Here is a 14,796-nt window from a genome sequence, read left to right as displayed (position 1 = left end):
CCTAAAATGGAAAATCAAACAATGCGTATGCTGTTCTGTCTCCTTAACTAAAGTGCACCAAGCAGACATGCCTGTCTCTTATTCTAAAGTATGACTCATTGGTTTGACAGCTTTAGTGAATGAATGAGACTGGCGTTGCTTCCTACCAATAAAATCTTCCTGACTGCATATCAGGGGCGGGAGGTATAACTCGGCTTGGCCAATAGGCAACAAGCTTCATTCATAAAATAGTGTGGGGGTGTTCGTTGGAAGCGTGGGTTTGGAGGTTTCGTAACCCTGACTGAAACAGAAAAACCAGTTCTGAATCACAACCAATGACATTATTTGAATGGAGGTAACCATAATGTTTGTCCAATCGTTTCTCACTCGGAACAGCTTTCGGTCCGCCCCATTGAAACGGAGAACCGAATGAATGAGAATGGACTCTTTGTGATTGACGAGGACAATATCCAACGGACGGTAACTTGCAATTGGCGGACAGGAGTTTCGACCAATCCACTATGGACGTGGGTTTGCATGGGCGGGGATGGAGTAGGTGGGAGGTGTGCACTTAAATCTGGATATACTCGTATGTTAGAGGAGTTGTAGGGGTGTGATGCCACAACCTGCTTATAAAGGGGCGCACACGTTGAGGCTTTAAAGCAGTGCATAACGCCCAATATTGCAGGTCATTCACCACACACAGCCAGTGGTAGACATGGAGTCGTTTAACGTGGTGGAGACGCTACAGCCTGCCGAGAGAGCGCTCTTCTGGGTTGGTGCACTTACCACGGCCTCGCTGACGCTGTGGCTGTTGTACAAGATTCTCACTGGCTTTAGGATATGGGTGATAGGAAACGGGGATCTACTCTCACCCAAATTGGGGAAATGGGCAGGTAAGTTGAAAGACATTCGGTGGCAATGCAACGAACGCTTGTACACGGGTGGTAGAAATGTGCTGCGTAATTGGAGCATTAAACTTGATAAAAATGAACTTCGTGGATTTGAGAAACTATCTTAATTTTAACTTTTGCCTCAACATATGCCATTTAACACGTCATTTTTGTTCATGTTTATCACACAAAGATAAATGTACAATCACTAGGGAAAGATTAAATCTAATTGAGGCATCAGGATTTTATGCGTGTGGTCAATGGAGGCGACGTGTGACTGATTGCGCCATGCATTCATATATTATGCGCAGATGACATGTAATTCTGAGTCAGTCAGGTGTTCTAGCCTGCTTCAATTTACGTGTTTAAAACGACAATATTCTATCAAATATGCGAAAATTGACTAATTAAATCGCAATCAATTTAATTTAGGAGTTACGACAACTATGTTATGCCGTCGTCATGCATAAAACAGATACACGTTGAAATTTGGGTAGGTCTGTCGGCAATTCAGTGGCTTATATATCATTTTGGAAATATCTAGTTTTTCCTAATCTTATATGCCTGACCCAGTTATTCAGTTTCCTGGCTGCACTGTGCCAATGTTTGTCCCGACAAAGGCGCCTTTCCAGCTTGATTTGACAGTCTCTTGTGTAAAATGCGGCTTGGCGACTCGGTGGATGCGTTTCAGCCGGTGCCGTCGATTGTTGACGGCTTCATCCCCTCACTGGGGCACGGAGGTTGGTTTTGGCAACATGACGCAGTTTAAAACGCCAATCTTAATTATAATGCGGGTCCATACCACGCGTGCCATGTGAGGGGAGACTTGTGTTTTGCTCAAATGATAAAAACACAAATTGCAGCGCACAGATTTTCACAATCGGACATATAATACAGTAAATTCACAGCAAATCGCACTGTTAAAGATTTTGAAGTGGCTCATCATGCCGTAGTCCTTCACTTGTGGGGGATGTTACCTAGGCAGCAGGTGCACCAGCATTTAAAAGCGGCCCTGGCGGTCGGATTATGTAGTGCACACCAAGCGTTTGTGAGAAATCGAACTCTTGGTAATGCTCTGAAGAATATAATTTCTTGAAATTATGTAAAGCGATTTTCAACACGCTGACGTTATGGTTTGTCCACTTCAAAACTATCAAAGGTTCAGAGGTTTGCTGAAAGACACAATGCGGACACGACACATACGTGAATCTGCAGTAGATTAGTTGGTAAGTTATCAGTCAGCCTAAATATTTAACCACCAATCTAAAGCGACATTTTTAAAATGGCATTAGTACATTCTGTTAGTTTGAGTGACGTGAAATATGGAGGTGACGAGTGCCACTCCCTGAAACTCAAAAAAGGTTACCAGTTTGACCAGTTTAGTTTTAACGTGCACGATGATCTCGGCGGAAGCTGGCGCAGGTAAACTGGATGCGACTTGGAGGTTGGGGGGAGGAAAGTCCCTTTTCCTGTCCATCCAGAAGCACAAGTCTCGTGAAATTGAGCAACCGTGCATTTTCCCAATCACGAAACTGGTAACGTTACTACATACAACTGACATTCCGTTCACGGTCTGCGCGCCACAACCCCTCCCGCACCGTGTTGTGAACTCGTTCACTTCTAGCCTTCATGTCACCGGTGTGAAGTCAGAAAACTGCATTTTTTTTTAAGGTACAATGCGCTGATTTTGCAATCGCTTGAAGGTGACTCATAAAGGGAGTCATGCTAACGAGTTCCGAGGATGAAGCAACGGAAAAGGTCTATGGTGTGTTCCTAAAGTAAAGTTAAAAGCTGAGGAATGCCTGATTCATTTTAATGGGAGACCCCTGGTGTTATTCCAGGGAACTGCACTGCCATGCTACAGGCAATGAGATGCACTTCCTGTGCAAAATTGTTTATTGCTTTTTTGGACACATGTACTATCAGGATTAGCTTTCTCCCAAAATTATAATGTGTATTAGTGCATTATATTAATGAAATAAATTTGCAATGGCTATCTTTCATTTAATGAACGTCATGTCATGTCATTTCAGGTATGACTTACTTTCTTCTGCAGAACGCAAAAGATATTTTGAACAATGCTGGTAAACAAACAATTTTAGACCCTGTTGATGTCCACTATATGGACAAAAAAAATCTCATCTTTTGTGTTCCACTGAAGAAAGAGTCATATACAGTACATGTTTAGAATGGCATGGGGGTGAATATATGATGACAGAATTTTTTATTTTGGCTAAACTATTCCTTTAAGCCATCACAGGATTGATGTTTATCTAGACATTTCTTCCGATATTAAGTAAAAGTGGAGGCCTGTTACATCGTCCAATCCAAATCTCACAAAAACGCATATTTCACCATGAATTCAAATAAAAACGGTAATCATTAAAAAGGGAAGAAATTAATTGTAGTCTATCTTTTACTCTATTCTAATACTACTCCAGTCGAAAACTTTCCTCTTTATGAAGAACGATGCCCTCAAATTCACATAATTAAATTATAATGCAACCAACTCCTGGGTGTTTTTTTTGTTGTTGCAGATAATGTTTCCTCGCATTAGATTCTTAACTGTAACTTTGTACTGTATTGCACTGGTTAATTGCATTTTTATTTTAAAGCACCACTCGAGGCACGTAAACATTGTTATAGTGAATCTATCGATATGCCTTTGCAATGCTGAGCAGCGTGAGGAAGCCAAGTTTAGAGTTCCATCACCCTCCCGCCTTCCCCCTTCTCCTCCTGTGGCTCACTTCATCCTTCCTTAGAACATTGAATGTGTTTGAGAATCACACAGTTATGTAATCGAGCTGCAGTCATTCATGAGGACGGGGGCGTTGTGTCACACAAACTTGCTCTGACATTCATTCGGAGGGAGTTTTCGGTTTAAAGCGCCACTTTGGCCTGCTTGCTTCAGGTGCAATGTGGTAGAATGCAGAGTAGCTTACAATACTGTTTGTTTAACGATTTGTGCTTCACTTTGTGTGTCACAAACTTAATATCTAAATATGGAGTTTGGTAGACTACAGCATTCAATTTAGTTTGCGTTCCAGTTTTGTGTTGTGCTGATCGTGGATGTGCAGGTTTGTGTATAGCAACATTAGCCCATTCATGCTAGGTAAAAGTGACAATGTGAATGAAATGTTTTCCCTGCTGCGTGTGAGCGAGTGAACGTGGACTGCGCAACTTGTGAATGTGTGAGCCCTTGCGCGCTCTTGCTGTGGCTGTGAATGATGACAGCGTGTGACTGGCTCTCGTTTTCAGGGGAGGGGTCCGAAGGTGGGGGGCTCGGAAGAGAACGCTGCCGTTCATGTGACCAACACGCTCGTTGCCACGTGCTGAAACTGAGGATGCTGGATAAAATTGGTACCCCTCATCTATTCTCACCCCTCCTCCCTTTCTCCCAGCCTATCTCCATCCTCCATCTCCAGCTCATCCCCTCAGTCTCCATCACTAAGCTCCCCCCTCCCTCCCTCTCTCTCTCCGCCAGCCCCAACCCTCCCGTTTCTCTTCTCTGTCACGACTCTGCTTCATTTATTTATTTATTTCCTGGAAAAGGAAATCTTCCATATGCCATTTAACGTTACACTTACGATTCGCACATCCCATTCCAGCCAGGCATTGTGTGGCATGTACCATAAGTTTAATTGGATACTGCCGTAAATGCCGTCATTTTAACCATTTTAGTATTACAATGTGTTCTAACACCACAAATAGCAAACCGTATGGTTTATGTGACTGGCTGTGGTACGAAATTTGTGTGACCGGTCTCTAGTGTCTCTGAGGCATTTATTTTATTTTTCTTAAAAAAAAATCTAATGCCTGTTGTATGCATTTTTCTAGATAGGAATAAACAATGCCACTGCAATATACTATGACTATGTTTAGGGTTTCTTTTGTCATCTTGCACTTTTTTTGTTCTACTAAACCTTTTTAACAAGGAGGAAAGAACTATTGATTTGTCGTCACTTTTTTTGTGCTGCTGCTATTTATGATATCGCACCCTCTCACCCACCCAAAATCATTTTTTCAATCCACCTTTATCTGAGATTCTATTTTAGGTGCTGAACTGCTCTAGTGTGTAGTTTTCCTGCTGGCCATGTGACTGGCTTGTGCTATTTAAAGCGTGTTGCTGCTTTGGGGATGGGGGGGTGTGGAGGTGTTGGCATTCTGCAGTGCTACCGAGCCAAGAACGGAACGGTTCATTCGTGGAGGGGGTGGAGAGAGAGAGCGAGAGAGAGAGTTGCGACAGATTGCATACAGTAGAAGCTGGTCTGAAGGTGCACGCAAGGACTGCATCACCCTCCCCAACACCACCAAACCCCCCCATCAATAGAGTCGGTCAGCTTTTTTCTGTGAACAGTGTGGTGTACCAAGGGCTCTACAATGAGCTGGGTTGCTGGGGGATAGATGGATGGAGGGAGGGAGAGAGAGAGAGAGAGCGGCAGCATCTTGTTGGTATTCAAGTGCTGCGGCTGTTCCAGACGAAGCAGCTATTTTTATTCACCGGGCTGCTTTTTTTAGCGCAGGAATATTGAGTCTGTGCGGCTCCGTATTTCTGAACGTACTGTTCGTGAACGTATGCGAGCATGACTGCTTGTGCCAACCTGCTTGCAGAGGGACAAGTGTCCGTCACTATATTCATTCTTTAAAAAAATCTTAATATCATTTTTATGATTGACGGTCTGATTGACTATTCTAGGTAATTTGACCTGTTGAAACCGCTCAACAACTGGGACTCTTGGATGTTGGAAATCTGTTTTGTGAAATCACTATAGACAATATGCTCGTTTCCAATGCAGCATCCTCTGTCAAATTCAGATTTAAAAATGCGATGCTTGACAGATGCTTTTATCCAAAGCGACATAAAGTGCATTTGGGGTTTATATTAGCATTCTTGTGACGTCACTTGGCTGCTTGCGTACATCATGGTTGGTTGCTCACGTCATGAGAATTAACTCCTGCTGGGTGATTTGATTGGTGACTGTCCATTCTGTGATTTCTGTATCGTGCATGATACAAAACAACTTTTTGCACATGGGATTTTGGGCACGTAGTTTCAATAGGGATGGATTGAGTTGCTTTGAATGGCCTACAATGAAGCCAAAACATATAGCCACTGCTTGCATTGAAATGTGGAAACTGTCACCCAGGCCGTCTTGCTTTGAGCTTGCGTTCTAGCATGCATACACGGTGTACTATAAGATTGGAAGTTTGGGAAAATATAAAGCACTTGAACATTCACGGAAAGTGACCCATGTCCACATGTTTGGTGACGTATGCTGTGAAAGATCCGGTGTGAGATGAATATTCCTTAGAGCGACAGAGTGACATGAAGGTGAACTAAAGGTGCATTCTTTGTTTGCTTAAAATCATAATGAAATCGAGGTGTAGGAGATGTTTTCAACCTGCAAGCTTTGTTCTTCAGTCATATCTTTATTTATTCACGCACAGATGTAAACAGACCCAGAGTGGTTTAGTCCTAATGAATCGGGGCGTGCCTAATTCTAAGGATGAATAAAAAAAGCTTGCGAATTACTATTGTCTCCTGGCTTTCGTTTGTTCTCGTGCTCTCTCGCTCTACCCACATCTGACTTTGCGCAGTCTCCCGTTTCCCCCCCACAACCCCACCTCTCCCCGGTTTCTATTTTTAGCAGCTCCCAGGATCCCTCCTCACCCCTCCTGTGCTGTCGTGCTCTACAGACGTCATAACCCCATCCACCCCCCCTTCTCTTTCCCCACAGCCCTGTTCTTGCAAATGACCACTGTCCATGTCACACTTTGATCAGCCATCACATGTTGTGTGTCATGTAAACGTGAGCATCGTGGGATGTTAAAGGGGCGAATGAAAATTCTGTCTTTGTTTATTCACCCTCATGTCATTTCACACCTGTATTTGACTCGTCTGCAGAACACAAAAGATGATAGTTTGAAGAACGTTGATAAGCAAACAACATTGGCCCCCGTTGACTTTCATTGTATGGACACAAAATAACAGCGACATTTCTCGAAATATCTTTTGTGTTTCACAGAAGAATGAGTCCGATACTGGTTTTGAATGAGATGAGGATGAATAAATTTTTTTTTAAAAATTTTAGGCGAACTGTTCCTTTAAGATGGGTTGTTGGAAGCTTAAATGATTCATGGCTTAGCCAAAAGTGTAAAATGGTTATATCTCCTCATGTTAAAAACTAGTTTTAGGTCGTCATGAATTACTGTGAAGTCAATTTTTCTTATTAAGAGAATAACAATGAATTCTGTGCATGTTGGGTTTTTTTGGGGGTGGAATTAGCCATTTCGCTTCATTGCTAGTACCTTAAAATGACCAGTTTTTAGTCTTTTTAACACTCAGGGGCTTCTACTAAAAGATGAAGCGTGTCATTTTTTGCCATGTAGTTGTAAAAACGGGTTTCAAACGGGTTTAGTAACCCCCTTCTCATCTGCCATCGGTCAAACAGATAGCAAGACTTGCTGCATTGCCCCGGATCAGTATTATGCCAGGCTGGTCAGGATTTCCATACAGTACGAACAGAATCATACGTTAATAGTACCATCACGTTTACGTTTTTGGGAATAAAAGTGTTACTTTGTGCATAATAAACTGGTGTAAGTATATTTGAAACATCAAATTACGAACATCAGCTCGCAGTTTTGCGGGTATAGCATCATTTGATTTGTAGGCTGTATATTTCTGACAAGTTTGTTTTCATTCGAAATGAATAATTAAACTGATCCTGTCGCTTTCTTTTTCCAGTTGTGACGGGAGCCACAGATGGGATTGGGAAATCCTACGCGGAGGAGGTGAGGCTTTCTCTTCTTATTTATCTCCTCGCTCCACGGAAAGCACAGTGACTCAGTCATCACGAGACCGAGGTTTTCACTCTGAGGCCAGGAGAAGGAGGGTGACTAGACTGCTGGTGGTGGAAAAGACCAGTTACCTCAAATAACTTTGAGACTGCTCGCGACAAAGTTCTTTCGCGTCACCCTTGATGTCTAGAAATTAACATCGAGTCATGGACTTAAACTTGCATTACTGTTAAAGCAACAGTGTGCCATTTTGTTCTAACAAAATGGAATTGCAAAATCGTTATACACCTGTCTGCCATTGGACGGACAAACAGTTCGATGGGCTATTTTAACACTAAAGATTTTAAGGCGTTTCCCCAAAATTGAGCAATAACCGTTCTGCTGTCTGCCTAAGAAGGTCTTCTGGAATTGTTGCTACAGATGCTTTGCACTGTTCTAAATAAGATGATTCAAATATTCTCTTTTTCTCAGCTTGCCCGACGAGGGTTCTCCATGATGCTCATCAGCCGATCTCAAGAGAAGCTCGACGACGTGGCAAAGTCTCTCGGTCAGTCTGCGTGTGTGTTGGCAATCTGCAGAGCTCTTCTGTGTGAATGACAGACAGTCCTCCTGATGTTAATGAAACTAGGTTTATTTTTAGCCCCGTCCTGAGAGGTAGGGTGGGGGACTGGTGCAGTCTGGCAGGAGTGCACAGTCAAAGGTCCATGGGTCGTGCACGATCTTTTCCAAATGATGATGAACCGCTGTTTGCCTTTTCTATTCCAATACATAAGTTGCGGAGAGTGACGATCTTAGAGTAGTGCAGTTTAGACTTTCTGTTGGTCGCCTGCATGAATGCCACCCTTGATTTAGTTGTGTTGAGGGCCACACATTTCCCCTTTGTTACCGGATGGGACATTTGTGCCGCTGCCGTTCAAGATGGACTTAAAACCAGCTTGTTTGTCTTTAAACATTTAACATCTTTTCATAAATAATATTTTTACTCTTCCCCCAAAAACTCATTTTTACAAAGTTCTCACTGTAAAAGCGTTTGCCAGTGTTCTTTCCCTCTGTTTTGGTATGAATGGAACGCGACAGGTTTACAGATTTATGAATGGCAGTTTTTTCATACTGAGGAAAGCAATGATTTGTTCTGTTTTTACTGAATAATGAAGTAATGATCTGTAACAAGATGGTTCCTTAAAAAGGGCATTTCAATAGAATCAGTCCATTTGCATCTAGGAATTTGCAGTCACATGCTTTTATTACTATTTGCTTTTAAGCTATATTACATGCAGACACTTAACCAATAATGAGGTCTGAAAATGTTTGGAAATTGTAGTTGGTACCATGGTTGTGTTGGAAACGCACTGGAGAAGGTGGTCATGGCAAGTCACGAGTCGGGGCATTCAAACCCTTGCGAATGCTAATTCTCACGCATCTCGTTTTAAACAGAATTCTGATGCCCAAACCAAACATTTCAATGCATGTTTGCATGTATGCAATGCTGAATTGCATCCTATTCCGAAAATCATTTTTGGTGACTGTTTTTGCTCCGAGACTTGAGAGAAATTTTCCTCTCATAACTCACAGGAACAGTGTTTAGACAAATGAGCCTTTGGACAAGAAATTCTAATTGCTGCATGCACCTCATGCTAGAAGAAGGGAGGGAAGGGAAACCTGGTGAGTTTCCATAATTGCTGTTTTTTTGGTAAACGGCGCCCCCTGCCGGACACAATACGGAGGGTTTTCTGCTGCAAGGTCCCAGTGAAGTTATTTTTAGAACAGCGGCAACGGCAGGGATGCCTGATCTTGGACAGAGTTCTCTAATGCCAGTATTAGGTCTGCAGCTTAGTTTGACTATGTTTTGATGACGAAAATTACAGGAGAGACTGATTTTAACTCGGAATCGTTTTGACTTTTTCCTTTTTCAGAAAGCATGTACAATGTGGAAACAAAGACCATCGCAGTGGACTTTGGTCATAATGATATCTATACTAAAATTGAAAAGGGTCTTTCTGGACTGGAAATTGGAGTTCTTGGTGAGTGTACTTCTACCCCGATTTTGTTTATATGCGAGCCTTGTTACATCATCAAAAATAATACAAAACATTTCCTTCTTGATATGAGTTTTCGCTTCATTCAAAACATTTTACGTAGTCTTGTCAGAAAATTTCGTGTGTTCTTGTTCTCTATGAAATCGTGATGTTTTTTATATTGTGCTCTCACGTCTCATTTCTAATGGTTCATCTCCCCCTGCTGGTGATTCTTGGAACCACATCAGGCATACTTTTTTACATGTGTTTTTATCCTAATAGTTAATAATGTGGGTATCTCGTATCCATACCCCGAGTTCTTCCTGCACATTGCTAATTTGGAAAACGTGAGTAACTTATTCTTACACGTATTGCACACTGAAACTAGCCATTTTAACGTTTACAAATGAGGAGTTTGGTTTCAAAATGAGAACTCGGTTTTTAAAAATGTTTAAAAAATCACGTTTTTTTGTTATCTTGTGTTTTATTGAGTTAGTTAGCTGTATGTTTTTTAGTTATGGCTTAAAACAAACCAACTGCAGTTTGATTGATATTAATTGAAGTGCACAATAAAAAAAACGGATTTTTGACCAATTTCAAAAACTGGGTTATCTCATTTTGGAACCAAAATCTTCAAATATTATCTTGTTCAATATTTTTTACAAATAATTTAATCATATTTTTAAGCAATCTTATTTGTTTCCTCCATCTTTTTTGTATAGTTCATCGATAACATGATCAATGTCAACATCACCTCAGTATGTCAAGTAAGTCATGACTTATTCACAAACAAAAAGCTGAATGGCCTATAAATTCATACAGATTTTAACATTTAGAAATATACAATTTAAATGTAGAAATACTGTGGCGTGACTGCTTTGATCTGCTCCTATTGTACCTGTTCTCATTCCCTATGTTTTGTTAAACTCCACCAACTCTCTCTGTCTCTCTCTCTCTCTGTCTCTGTCTCTGTCTCTCTCTCTCTCTCTGTCTCTGTCTCTGTCTCTCTCTCTCTCTCTGTCTCGTTCTCTCTCTCTACTAGTTCTCTCTCTCCTTCTCTCTTCTCTCTCTCTCTCTCTCTCTCTCTCTCTCTCTTCTCTCTCTTGTCTCTGTCTCTTCTCTGTCCTCTGTCTCGTCTCTGTCTCATCCTGTCTCTCTCTCCCATCTCTGTCTTTGTCTCTCCTCTCTCTCTCCTCTCTGTCTCTGTCTCTCTCTTTCTCTCCTCTCTCTGTCCCTCTCTCTTCTCCTCTTTCTCTCTCTTTCTCTCTCTCTCTCTCCTGTCTCTTTCTCTTCTTTTCTCCCTTCTCTCTCTCTCTCTCTCTCTCTCTCTCTCTCTCTCTCTCTCTCTCTCTCTGTCTCCCTCTGTCTCTGTCTCTCTCTTTCTCTTTCTCTCTCTCTCTCTGTCTCTCTCTTTCTCTCTCTTTCTCTCTTTCTCTCTCTCTCTTTCTCTCTCTCTTTCTCTCTCTCTCTCTGTCTCTCTCTCTGTCTCTCTCTCTGTCTCTCTCTGTCTCTCTCTGTCTCTCTGTCTCTCTGTCTCTCTCTCTCTGTCTCTGTCTCTGTCTCTCTCTGTCTAGATGACTCGTTTGGTGCTGCCCAGAATGGAGTCTAGGTGAGTCTTTTGATTTTATATAATTTTTAAGTAAACATCCCACTAGCAAATGACTGGAATTCTGAACATGTTACCAAAAAGTGAAGCTGTTTAAATGAGTGGGTGGGGGGTGATGATTTCCTTCGTGATCACCTCTTTGCTCATGGTCTCTCACTCTTTGTGTGAAATTGAAAAGCAACAGTGCTTTGATCTGATTGGCTGACACAAAGTCACATGCACCTCTTAAGCCAATGCTGCGGGTGCACAAATTTTGTACAAATAGTTCCAACCCTCTGCACACCCCGGCGCTCTACTGCGACTGCAGGGATACTGCATGAAAAATCTGGTGCCATGGCAACACACATGGCGACCATGGTTAGACTGCAGTGTCCCTTTTAGGTTCTCAGAGCTGTAGGGGGTTGCGTGTGTTGATTGAGTTGTTTTTCCTACCTGTTGGGTTAAAGAAATGTTTGACATCAAACATATAAACAATTAAAATAAAGGTTGTTTTTCTCATTTCAGAGAAAAAGGTGTTATTCTCAACATCTCTTCTGCCAGTGGCATGTTCCCCGTCCCACTGTTGACTATCTACTCCTCTACCAAGGCGAGTACTTGCATGACAGTTGTTATTTCTAAAACAGTTGCCCGCAACTTAACGTTACAGTTGCATGGATAATATTTTATATAACCATGATATTTTGTATTTATATCTCTACAGGCATTTGTGGACTTTTTCTCACGTGGACTTCAAGCGGAGTACAGGTGTAAGGGTATCATCATCCAGGTGAGACCGAGATTACTTTTCTTTTTTTTTTTTTGAGACCATTCCAAATGTTCATTTAATCAGCATTTCTAGATGTATTGTGGCCATTCCAGTCCAGTGTCTGTTGGATTTCAACAAAATATGTAAAAAAAGTACACATTACAGATGTATTGCTTAAAAGTGAATATGAACTAAAAAAAGAGAATCTTTTCTGTTATTTTGACGCGTTTCTCCAGAAACAATATTTTTAAAATGGTAATGGTTAGTAGTTCACAGAATGAAACAAAAATGACGATTTTACCTAAACACATGCCTATAAATGGTAAATTCCAAATTGAATGGTCTCTTAAATGTTTAGCTGCTGTATTTTGCAGGTTAGGTGTGTGTTGTGATGTTATTTAAGAGGACTCCACATGTAGGGCGGACTTGACCATTTGATTGTATAAAACGTTTGAGAGGTCAGTGATGTGTTTTAATGTAGGCTTATGTGGCTATGTCGGATGAAAATTAAAGTAGAAGTAATGAACAATATTAGATTTATGATCCGATTACAAAGTCAAATTCTGAGACCTATTTTACAGAAACGATATCTTTCATTTACAAAAACCCAATATGAAAGACTTTCAGGAAATGACACCAAACTTCTTTGTCCCGCTTGTAGAGTGTGTTGCCTTTCTTTGTGGCTACCAAGATGACAAAGATTAGGAAGCCGACTCTAGACAAACCTGCCCCTGAACGCTACGTAGCTGCTGAACTGACCACTGTGGGACTGGAGGACCAGACCAACGGCTATTTCCCTCATGCCATCATGGTAAAAATCTCTTAAAAATAGACTTTCAATAATTAATTGCTTATAGAATGAATGTGCATTCAGTATATTTGTTTAGCAAATAAAAGACTTGATTTAAGGAGGAAAAACGCATCATTGTGTCTTGCAGGGCTGGGTGACCACCGTCTTTGCCCCCATCAAGCTGGTCATCTATCTGGGCTTGCGGCTGAACAAGGCCCAGCGTGGAGGCTACCTTAGGAGGAGAAAGCTGCGATAGGCCGAGGACATGGTGTGATCGGACAAAGTGTTTTACCTAATGTATGTGCTGAGTTGAGTCCTCTCAAATCTTTGAAGTGCGTGTAACGGTGTTTTGTTGTTGTTGTTGTTGTTGAATCTTGTGTGTTTATTGAAAGAATATCTTTTACGCTCACGTTCCACAATGACACATCTTGAATGAAGATTACTGAAAGTTTCTCTTGGCTGATTGACTTGTTGCTGGTTGTCTGAAATGGGGACATGTGATTTTCCATACAGGGTGAACTACTACATTGCAGGGAACGCTTTCATGCCACTGCTGTTGTAAGCAGAGGGCTATTTATATGGTGTTGGGGTTTTTTATATTTATTGAATTTTATATGGGGCTGTTTACTTGCACTGTTGTTAACTTAACTGCCAATATATTCGTTTGCAATTGTGCCTTATTCCTTCTTAAATGGGTGCTGGCCTTTTTTTAATTCTGAATTTATCATGTCTATCCTGAATCTTCCACTCTTGTACTGTATCGAGATGAAACCAAAAGCCTCACTTAAAAGGTTTTTGGAATGTTTTGGCCTTTTTCAGGTTCAAAGTTTACCTGCCACCCTTGATGTATTTAAAACATGTGTGCCTTTTTATAGAATAGTTTGATGTTGGTACTGTTTATGGACAGGAGATCTTTTGCGTGTATGGTGGATCTAACGCACATTTTTTTTTCTTCCACTGAAGACTTCACTGTGTGGTGGAATATCACCAGTTGTCTTTGTTTTAGCCAAAGACGTACTTGAGAATTACCTCCATAGCCTAGATCTCTGTATGACCAGTGTCAGTCAGGCTAAAACGCCAGGTGGTTTAACCTGATTGGTTGCCTCTGGTATAAAACTTGAATGTTCTCATTCCAGACCTATTGAAGAGCGGAACACCATGTGCTGCTTTACCTGTGACGATCTAAAAATGCTTGTTTGTTAATAAAATTACTTTTCGGTAATGATTTTGCATTTGTCTTTTCTAATAAATTTTTGAACTGTGCATATGTCTTCGGTGTCAAATCTTTTTTCACTTATTTCATATTACTACAAGGGATTTATGTATTTTGTTTAATCTGTAAATTCAATCTGCTTGATTTTAATTACAATTGATATAAATTACAGTAATTTGGAAGATCGTATTCGTATTTTTGTATCATATCAACTGTGATATAAAGAACTTATTATACTGATGGTATAGTTATTAACGTAAATTATATATTATAGTCAATGTATTTGTAAAGTTAAGATCATTTTAAAAACATTTCAGTTGTAGGCTGTTTAGCAATGATGTTCAGTAATGTTAAATTCTGAGAAAGGTGTTGTATTAATGAGTATTAAATTAAAGGCTTTAAGGCAGATATAATTTAAAATGGATAGGTATTGTAAAACAAAAATACATGTATTGATATGTTACTTTTATGTTGTTACTTAAATACAGATTGAGGCAAGAGGCAAATGTCTCACGCCATCCATCTCATCTCATTTGCCTTCCTGAGTTTTTCAGAAGTTGTTCTTGGTACAACCTGTAACACCTTGAATTTGTGAAAAAATGCCTTTAAAAGGTTTTTGCACACTAGTCCATACATGTGTAGTGCAAACTTGATAATGCGCATTATGTGCAATACATTTTTATGCGTTCATAAATGCTGTCCTGAATCAAAGCTTTTAACTCCTAGTAGGAACTGTTTCACTGGTCTTTGTAAC

The 14,796-nt window shown here is 40.8% G+C and overlaps 1 protein-coding gene across 1 annotated transcript; it reads left to right on the top strand.

Moving 5' to 3' along the window:
* Positions 1-563: 563 nt before the first annotated feature.
* hsd17b12a (hydroxysteroid (17-beta) dehydrogenase 12a) lies at positions 564-14,092 on the top strand. The gene is made up of 11 exons (XM_057329383.1): positions 564-875; positions 7,621-7,667; positions 8,145-8,220; positions 9,587-9,694; positions 9,971-10,035; positions 10,411-10,455; positions 11,263-11,297; positions 11,799-11,880; positions 11,995-12,060; positions 12,701-12,850; positions 12,978-14,092. Exons 1-11 carry the CDS (start codon positions 698-700, stop codon positions 13,083-13,085), a joined length of 960 nt encoding a protein of 319 aa, XP_057185366.1. The 5' UTR covers positions 564-697; the 3' UTR covers positions 13,086-14,092.
* Positions 14,093-14,796: the final 704 nt, after the last annotated feature.

Source organism: Triplophysa rosa, linkage group LG3 (assembly GCF_024868665.1).
Source record: "Triplophysa rosa linkage group LG3, Trosa_1v2, whole genome shotgun sequence".
NCBI classification, from domain to species: Eukaryota; Metazoa; Chordata; class Actinopteri; order Cypriniformes; family Nemacheilidae; genus Triplophysa; species Triplophysa rosa.
The sequence above is the reverse complement of the archived record's forward strand: the minus strand, read 5'-3'. Positions and strand labels throughout refer to the sequence as shown.